Source organism: Varanus komodoensis, unplaced genomic scaffold (genome assembly GCF_004798865.1).
Source record: "Varanus komodoensis strain SLA01 unplaced genomic scaffold, ASM479886v1 scaffold1, whole genome shotgun sequence".
Taxonomy (NCBI): domain Eukaryota; kingdom Metazoa; phylum Chordata; class Lepidosauria; order Squamata; family Varanidae; genus Varanus; species Varanus komodoensis.
Genome location: NW_025335268.1, coordinates 118819964 through 118829767, shown reverse-complemented (window position 1 = coordinate 118829767; position 9804 = coordinate 118819964). Strand labels below are relative to the sequence as shown.

Below are 9804 nucleotides of genomic sequence, written 5' to 3'. Positions count from 1 at the left end.
AGCCCTTATATGAGCTTTGCAGGGAGAACAGGAACCCTCAAAGTCCCCCTTCTCATTCCCACAAAAAGGACTGTACCAGCCTAGGTTGAGGAATATAAATTTCATTAAAATCTATCAGACTTTAAAAATCTACATCTGGGAAAGTCACAGTATGGGAGGAGACGCGTCACAATTATTGCTATGATCGATGAGATGGCAATGGGAGTTGCCACATTCTGCATGAGAGGGAAGGACAGACTTGGGATCATGCATTAAATAGTGCATCTTCGGCATAGCATAGGGAAGGATGGGGTGATGGAGGCTTAGGGCTGAAGTACCATCATGGCATGGAGCCATCTGTTCCCCCCTCTGTCTGCTTGTGATGCAGACATTTGGCACTTGAGCACTGGCCACTGTACCGATGCCACTGGCTGCGACAGGTACCACGTGGGTAGAAACCTTGCTGTTGGCACCATGGCTACACACAGCAGTTGTGCATGACTGGGAGCTGAGGGGCGGCCCCTGCATGCACTGTTTGGCATTGGTAAGTGACCTGGGATTGCCACGGGGTCGAGGGCAAGAGAGTGGCTGCCATGGCCTCCTGTCTCCTCCTCCCAGGCTTTTCTAGGGGTAAAGTGCAGGCAGCAACACTGAAATGGAAACAAGGGGTGACGAGGCTGGAAGACAGAACCATGAATAAGTCATATCAACCTGAGCCAGCATGGGCCCAATGTGGGGTTAGGGTGAGGTCTTGGCAACCAGATATGGTGCCAGTGCCTCTGGCCAACCCATCCTTGCTGGCAGCATGGGGCCAGCAGCTTTCACCTCCTGCTAGTACTGGAGAAGTGGGCCACACGGGGTCTGGACCTGGCTCGGGATAACATTTAGGGAAAGTTGTGCTTTTTGTCTTTTGTGCTTCCCCCAAATGGTGTTGAAAGGTCTTGGCACATCACCTGCTCTTAGCACCATGGTTGGCTCTGCTCCTTTCCTTAGAGGAAGCAGCAGGGCTAGGTCCCAACGATCCCCTGTCAGTAGAGAGACTCCATTCAAATGCAGTCACTTCTCTTCGAGGGGAAGAATGTAGAACAGTGCTTCCAAACTCCTACACCCCAGGGCTCAAGCATCATCTCCCACAGGGTCAGTACCAAGAGCAAAGGGCTTGGCTGAGTATCCAGAAGATGCTCCGCAGAGCAACGGTGCACACCTTGTGCACAGTGTGGGTAGCAGCTTGCATGTGCTACTCCAAGCCTATGGGACTGCCCTAGGTTTGAATCACATTTAATGGGGCTTCCAGTTTCTCAGCTGTGCATTTGTATAGCTGGGAGATGCTGTGTGTTCATAGGTATAGCTGTCAGTGGGTATGTGCGAGAGAGGAAGAGAGTCTGGATGCATGTGCAAGTAAGGCTAGATTTGAAATCAAGGTGTGGTCTTGTGCATGCTTGTGTTCCTAGAATAGTGATAAGCCCATCGCTTTCCTGCTGTAATCTAGTTAAGGAGAGCTCAGCTGGAGCTCTTCAGCTGACTGATCTGCCAAACCCATTCAGTCTTTTCTAGCAAGAGATCTCTTCTGATGGGAAGCACTGGAACTGCATGTTGATACTTTTGGGAAAGCTTCCTCACCTTTCCTAGAGAGGTAAGGAAGCTGGGAAGATAGATACTTTGGAGCGTAGTGTGCAGGCTTCAGAATATCTCTGGAAGAATCCCTCCAGCAGCAGCAGCAGCCGGATTGTGGGCCGCTTCATCCAGGGTTAAGCTTCGCCTGGAATCTCACTTTGTAACTACTATCAGTATGCTCTACCCTCATCCCTCCCCAATTCTGTATTTGCTTCTCTGTGGGACCAGGCCCCACAGACCTGATACAGGGCAGTAAGGGGTATACTATACCCCAGTAGATTGCAGAACCCCCACCCCTACCCCGTGGGTCCAGGTGCAGCTGCCAGAATCCACCCTGATAGCGTTGCAGAGCCAATGCGGCTCTTATTTCCTCCCAACTCCTGCTACACTTCAAGGCACCCCCAACTCTTCGGCCAGTGCACACCCTCCCTGCCTCTGATCCTGGTCCTGGCTGTGAATTGGGGCCATCTGAACATTACTGTAAACATGAGGGTTACAAGATGGCACAGGGGGCACTAATGAGGTGGGATGGGGTAGGAACTCACAGCCCCCTCCCCCAGAGTCCGGCACAGCCTGGGAGCCAGGGCTCCCCCACCCAGTGGTGGGGCGCTGTCTTATATCTGAGCAGAGTAAGGTTTGGAGGACCAGAGCAGGTGGGAAAGGGGAGGTGCAAGGAGGACTCCCTGCCCTGCCTCCCAGGCTAAGGTTCAGATCTTGGAGTCCTGGCTGTGAGTAGAGCCATTGCTTCCGACAGTGATGGCAACAGCCATGCCAGCTTCGTCACTCTTGGACTTTTCAGGGTTTAGCAACTGCACCTCCAGCTGTGACTCTGTGGAGGAGCTGAGCGCCGGTGCATAGCGGCCTGTCCGGTGCTCCACAAGGGCTGGACCCCACTCCCGGCTTGGCCGGGTACAGTTTTTCAAGCGCTGCAGAGACAGAAGATGCAGGAGGAGTTAGTGGCATCGGGCCCCTTGCCTTGCATTGTGATTCAAGGCAGCCACACAGGCCCCTTTGGAGCTGCACATCCAGGAAAAGCATCCCCCCCTTCTCAGCCCACCATGCGCAGCCTTACCTGCAGCAGTGAGTCCCCTTCAGTGCGTAATACACAGAACACAGCATAGATGGGGATGCAGATAACCGATGAGAGTGCCATGAGGAAACCGATGGCGATAGCCCAGGTGGGGTACACGTACATATTGTAAGAGATGGGCCGGTACTGAATCACTGTGAACACAAGGATGAACTGGAAGCAAAAGGGAAAAGACTGGTTGGAATCAGACCAATGTATGGGTCAGACCACGTTTACACCTCTACTGCCTTTAGGGGCCCAATTCCTTTGGCAGGTGTGGCTATTCTTACTCTTTGCAGTTGGCAGGCACGTGACTTTGCCCTTGCATTTCTCTTATTGCCTTTCTTGCCACTTCTCTGTATTAGTAGCCCCATCATTTACATCCACATTCATGTGGCTAGTGATGGCCTCCTCCCAGTCATGTGCTACTGTCCCATTCCTCCTCCCACCTCTTCTGTTCCCACCATGCACTCACAAAGATGATAACAGGAGAGATAAACCTCCAGCAGATCTGGAAGAAGACAGGAGGTGGGAAACCCAGCATCATCTCAATATCCTTGAAGTAGTTCCGGTGCCCTGTGTGAAGCAGAGGCAAACGTGGTAAGTGGACTAGTTGAACCAGGGTCATTAACTGGACATGAATTTGCAGGTTCTCATGGTTCCTCTGCCAAAATGTGTCTATGGGCTTTTCATACTCGAGCCTCCTCAAAACCTCTTTCTCCTGCCCCCCTCCACCGTTGTGGGTCCACATTGTGGGAAATTAGAAGGCTACTTGCAGACCCAACCAGCTGACATGGTTGCTCACTGCTGGTGGGCTCTGCCAGGGTCATGGAGCCTTGGCACTTATGAATTCTGGGTTTTAATGCTAGGCTTGCTCTTGCTGTCTGTTTCTTTTGCTGCCTACAAGCACTTCTCCAGGAAGTGAGATGGTGTCTGTCATCTTGGGGCAGTAATAGACCTTCTGGGCTCTGGCCCCTTGTGATTGCCTGACCAAACAAACCACTGATGCTGGCCTTGTTGGACACATCAGCCTCAACTAGCTCCAGAGTAACCTGCCTGAGTCACGTTAGTCATATTAGTCTTACATCAGTTTGGGGGCCGGGGAAAACATGGCCTGCATAACTAGTCAAGAGGTTATGCAGCCATTTACTTTCCCACAGTGCGGACCTACAGCGGGAGATCCTGCATAAGCCACGAATAAGCAAACCTTGCTGATTCCCTGCCTTTATTCTGTGCGCTAACCCGGTCTCTCATACCTCCATCTGGTGGTGGTATCTAGAGCTACCAGTGTCTCCAGTCATGTTCCAAGTCTTTTTTTTTTAACAAACATGGGGCTCTTGGCTGTCTGTCACAGTAGAAGCAGAAGGCAGGAGTCATAGCAGTCTTGATCAGCAGTGAGAAATTTTATCCATGGCTTCATTGCTGAATTTTGGTTAGGCAGACCAGCCAGTCAAAGTCCAGCTTGGTCCATGCCTTGTTTGTTTGTTGGTATTGTCATATGCAATCCGGTCATCTCTAACCTATGAGTGAGTAACCTCCAAAATGTCCTATCCTTCACAGTCCTGATGAACTCTTGTAAACTCAAGTCTGAATCTCTTTATCCATCTCGTATTTGGTCTTCCTTTAATTCTTCTGCCTTCAACATTCCATAGCAAGATTGTCTTCTTCAGAGTGTCTTGCCATTTCATGATGTGGCCAAAGTACAACAGCTTCAGTTTTGTCACTTTTGTTTCCAGCAAAAGTACTGGTTTGATTTGATTTGTTTATATTTCTGGCAGTCCACAGTGTTCACAAAGCCCTCCTCCAACAAAATGTTTCAAACGCATCAATTTTCTGTCAGGTTTCTTCACTGTCCACCTTTCACATCCATACTTGGTGATTGGGCATAAAATAGTTTGGATGATCGACCTTGACCTCACTGGTGTCCAGAAAGATGTCCTTACACTTGATTATCTTTTCTAGTTCCTTCATTGCTGCCCTTTCAAGTCTCAACCCTCTTTTAATTTCTTGGTTGCAGCCTCTGTTTCAATTGATGATTGAGCCAAGGAATGGAAAATCTTTCCCAAGTACAATGTCTTCATCTTTGACAATGAAGTTGGTAGTCAAGATGTTCTTTTCTTGATTTTCAGCTGCACTTTCCTGCTTTTGCACTTTCTTCTTTCACTTTCATCAGAAGTCCTTTCAATTCACTGCTGCTTTCTGCCAGTAATGTGGCATCATCTGCATATCTTACATGATTGATGTAACTTTCACTCTTTCCTCTGATGCTAGTCCAGCTTTCCTTAGGCTATGCCCTGCCTACCATGAACAGATACGGAGATAACATGTACCCTTGTCTGATGCCTTTGCCTATAGGAAAGCATTCTGTTTCTCCACATCCCATCCCAAAAGTAGTGCTTTGTTCATGACACAGAATGATCAAATGCTGACGTACACCAATTTCTTTCAGGACCATCCATAACTTCTTGTGATTCTCATAGTCAAAGGCTTTGCTGCAGTCTATAAAGTACACACTGATCTTTTGACATTTTCTGGTGTGCTCCAGTATCTTGTGTGTATTGAATATGATTTCCTTTTTGGAATTCAGCTTGAACATCAGGCATTTCTCACTCCATAAAGGTTAATATTCTTAGTTGCAACACCTTGAGCATCACTTTGCTTTTGTGGGAAATTAGTGCAATGGTCCTATGGTTGCTGCCTTTCTTACCATATTCTTTCTTAGGGATTGGAATATATATTGCATGTTTCCAGTCTGGACCATTGTTTTGTTTTCCAGATTTGTTGGTATATTCTTGTAAAGGATTTAGACTGACTGATCCAGTCTCTGTGGATTGGAATAGTTCTATTTGCACCTTATCTTCTCAGGTGCTTTATTTCTTCCAAGTGCTTTCAGAGATGCTTTCACTTTGCTTTCTAATATTTCAGGTGCTTCCTCATATAATTCCTCTTTGAAGGAGCCTATCATCTTTTTATCTTTTCTGTGTAGTACTTCTGTATATTGTTTCTACTTTCTATTTTCTTCTGGTCTGATTGTGTGTTCCCCTGCTGGTCTTTCAGCATTCACAATCTAGGTTTGAATCTCCCTTTGATTTCTTGGATTTGCTGAAGAGGTCTCTTGTCCTTTCCTTTCCTTTCCTTTCCTTTCCTTTCCTTTCCTTTCCTTTCCTCCTCTCTCTCTCTGCACTGATTATTGTAATAATTCTTTTTGTCCCTACTTGCTAGTAACTTAAAAGTTGCATTCAGTATTCTGACCCTATTTTTATCACTGTTTGCTTTTGCTTCTTGTCTGTCCATAGAAACTGTGTTTCTTCTGTCATTTGTCAAGGCCCTTTCTTTCTTTTTGCTGCAGGAATTGTCTTTTTGCATTCTTCCCTAATAATGTCTCTGGTTCTTAGGTTTTGGTCAACTGAATTCAGTAATGCACATCTATTCTTTATGTGGACTTTTGGTTCCTCAGCAGTGGAATTTAAGCTGTGTTTTGGCACTATGCATCTGTTTATTTTTCAGCTTTATTCTGATTTGTGATATTAAAAGTTCATCGTTACCACTGTAATCTCCTTCTGGTCTTGCTTTAGCAGTGAAAATACAGCTTCTTCATATTTTACTTCCAATTACATTGTGTATTTGAAATCTATATCATCTATCTGGCAATGCCCGTGTATACAGTTGCCATACCTTGCTTAATTTCTGAATAAGCAGCACTGATTTAATTATTCCTGAGGAGGTTTCCATCATCTAGAAGTTACTTACCATAGATATACATAATGGAGACACACATGATGCATGAAATAACAACAAGTGAGAAGCTTGCTGCATAGTTATCCATCAGCAATAGCCAGTAGATTCCAGCCTGTGGGGTGAAGGAAAGAAAAGCAATCAACAGAGATTGAAGCAAGTCCCCCTTCCTTCAGCTTCATGGTTCCAGCAAGACACATCTCTCTCCCACCTGGCGAAACCTTTTTCTGTGCTTCATACCTGTGTAGTGAGTGGAATACCCAGCAGAAAACCCACTATAGCCACAGCCAGAGTGACAAAGGTTTTTCGACGGATGATCCAGTCATTTCCTATTTCATCCACTATGGCTGTAACTAGAGTCTCCAGGAGGCAGAACTGAGAAGAGAATTGATCCAAGAGAAGAAGGCAATGAGAATTCTGTCATGTTTCCAGCTTCTCCACCCCTCCTCCATTAGCTTTGTTTTGTTTTGCTTTTTTCCTTACTTTCTCCTCCATACCTATCAGTTCCAGTGTGAGGACCTGGACTGCTTGGAAAGCAGCAGCTCAGCCCCAACCCATGGGCAAGGATGCTTCAGTCACTTGGGTGCTAATGTTTAAGCTCGAGCTTTCTCTGTTATTGTATATCTATGACTCAGTTCGCCCTAGAGTAGGGATGCAGAACCTCAGATTCATGGGCAAAATTCAGCCCATCTGAGTCCCAAAGAGTTGCATGGATGGCTTTCTCCTCTCTCCTCTAATCACTATGGTGATTTCTGGCTCTGAACAACATTCTCCACATTTTAACATTTTGAAATGCTTTTCCTAAGACTTAGTTGCTGGTAGTAAGAAACTGAAGCTAAGATGTGCTGGTATTTTTGTATATTCTGGCCATGCCCCTTTTGCTTTCAGCCCTGCTGCCCAGCACTGGGACATAGTCTTTGAGAACTTCTCTGAAATTGAATATGGCCTTCAAGATGAAAGAGATTCATTACCCCTGCCATAAACAAACTATGAGCAATTGTTTTGCTTTGCCCAGCCTGGAAATAGAAGTCTTCCCTGCGATTTTCAGTCTCCATCACTCAAGGCTACCTCATCTATAGAGCTGCTCACTCATTCTTCCCACTAAGATAAATGTGAACCAAGTTTGGAAAGCTGCTGCATATCTAGCCTCAAATCTGATATTGTGCATTAACACATATACCCTAGATATGCTGGCAAGCCTGCCCTCACACTGAGAATCTGCATCACTCCATGACTAGTACTCATCTCTATCTAGCTTGAGAAATTATGTAACTAGCCACCCTGTAATTCTCTGCGGCTGCTGATGCACCCAAATGCCATGATTTCAAGTGTGTTTCTTTCACATAGGTTATTGTGCCTTCTCTCCCACTTCCCAGTGTCCTATATATCTACTTCGGTGATTACCTGTGTGCCCAGTCCCAGCAGGATGAGCATGAAAAAGAAGAGAACCGACCAAAGAGGGGAGATTGGGAGTAGTGTCAATGCCTCAGGATAAGCCACAAATGCCAAGCCAGGACCATGGTCAGCCACCTTCGAAACATCCACACTGAGGTGGTTGGCCATGAAGCCAAGAATGGAGAAGATGACAAAGCCTGCATACACACTTGTGGCGCAGTTGGTGATGCTAATGATGATGCTGTCCCTGTAGGAAAGAGAAGGGCACACATTGCCAAGTCATATAATGGAGGATTAGGAGGTTGGACTGCATTATTTTAGCCATGAGCATTACTGAACGAATGGAGAAAAGCTCCAGGAAATGGCCACAAGAGATCTCATGTAGGTTCCTATCGCCAATACTAATTTGCTGGTGTCCAGATGTAGTCGTAGTTAGTCAACAAGACTTAAGTTAGCTATGACTATCTTAATTTCCATTGAGTTTGTTGGGACTATTTTAAGTATGGCTACATCTGTATCCAACCACTATGCATTACTCTTTCTAGTATGTAGACAAGAACTGTACATCTACAGCTCTAAGCAAAGAAGGAATACAAAAGATAGAAATTTTGAGTTAAAAAGGGAACAACCACCTTTTATTGTCTTTCCTTTGTGAGTATCAAGCAAGGGGTAATTAAATATCTCTATTTAATTTTGATCATGTGCCCTGTTTGTTTATTCAACAATCTGGTGGCATGTCTCAGGATTCTCTGCAAGAAGAAATCATCTTTATGGTCCTTATGGTTTCAGTGTGAAAATGTACAGTGTCTAAAATCATGTGCCCCCAAAACTGAAGGGCTGGGGATTCTAGTAGCCATGGATTTGGACTTTGCTGTGGTTCCAGTGTCTTCTCATAGGCATTTGCCAGAGAGAAGAACTAACCCCAACCCTCCACAAATTCTCTGTTCATCCTTTCCCCATTACTTTATAATGAGCCTTACCTATAGCAGTTGTTGTGGAACTTGTTATATGATGCCATGGTGATAAGCCCTCCCCAGGCACAGCCCAAAGAATAGAAGATCTGGGAGGCAGCATCTCCCCAAACCTACCAAAAACAAAGAAGTTACAGAGGGAAGGGGGTTACTGGCAGCAAAGCTCCTCGCTTGGCTTGTATGCATCCCAAACCCCTCAGGTTGGGGGAAGAAGGAGGTTAGTGTGGTTGTGACTTTGAAACAAGCCAACTCTGCCAAGGTCTTCCACACATACCTTAGCATCGAGGATTTTGTCCCATTGTGGCGTCAGATAATACATGATCCCAGTAGTGGCTCCTTCAAGAGTTATCCCCCGCACAAATAAGATTGTCAGCACCACGTATGGGAAGGTTGCTGTGAAATATACAACCTGTCAAAGGAAAAATTGGACAAGAGCTCAGATTCAAGGAAGTTAGCAAGCTAGCCAGAGACAGTTCTGCTTCTCTTGAGACTTGGGTGTAAGTCACAGAACTCTACTCCCTCTTAAGGTGAACTCTTCAGTGTTGTGGTCACTCTTGTGTGCCATGAATTTAGCACCCCCAGCTTGTTAAGCACTGTAACTTTCTGGATACGTCATACATCCACGTTCTTTCCATGTCTAAAAATCATACACACAGCACCCCTCCCCTTCAGGATCCAGAAGATTAGCTTTGAAATAAGTCTCCACAGAGCTTTCCCACAGGCTTCTGCATGGGAAACTGACTAACCTGGGGCAAGAGAGAAGGGGTACCTTATTTGCACTTGGCTTGGTAGGCCAAGCTGGAGACACTGAACGGTGCATGATCACTGAGATGGCCGCAGTGGGGCAGGTAGGATATGCCAGACCTTGGACTTAATGGCCTTGATGGTGTATGCATGTGTGCTTTAGATAGCCTTATGTATTACTTCAGCTGTGATGCATACCACACTCATAAGAAGAGCTGTACTGGGTCAGACCAAGGGTACATCTACTCCAGCATTCTGTTCACACAGCAGCAAATCAGCTGCTTTCAAGATCCCACA

The 9804-nt window shown here is 46.0% G+C and overlaps 1 protein-coding gene across 6 annotated transcripts in view; it reads right to left on the bottom strand.

Annotated features, from left to right (window-relative positions):
• Nucleotides 1-85: 85 nt before the first annotated feature.
• SLC6A9 (solute carrier family 6 member 9) overlaps nucleotides 86-9804 on the bottom strand; it is a 56999-nt gene continuing 47280 nt past the window's right edge. For all 6 annotated transcript variants that reach the window (XM_044442447.1, XM_044442440.1, XM_044442456.1 and 3 more), the window contains 8 exons: nucleotides 9038-9172; nucleotides 8773-8876; nucleotides 7802-8039; nucleotides 6638-6772; nucleotides 6413-6512; nucleotides 3138-3238; nucleotides 2666-2836; nucleotides 86-2519 (listed from right to left, as the gene is read on the bottom strand). In XM_044442447.1, coding sequence (XP_044298382.1) covers nucleotides 2301-2519; nucleotides 2666-2836; nucleotides 3138-3238; nucleotides 6413-6512; nucleotides 6638-6772; nucleotides 7802-8039; nucleotides 8773-8876; nucleotides 9038-9172 — 1203 coding nt within the window. In that variant the 3' untranslated portion in view covers nucleotides 86-2300. The remainder of the gene's footprint in view (nucleotides 2520-2665; nucleotides 2837-3137; nucleotides 3239-6412; nucleotides 6513-6637; nucleotides 6773-7801; nucleotides 8040-8772; nucleotides 8877-9037; nucleotides 9173-9804) is intronic.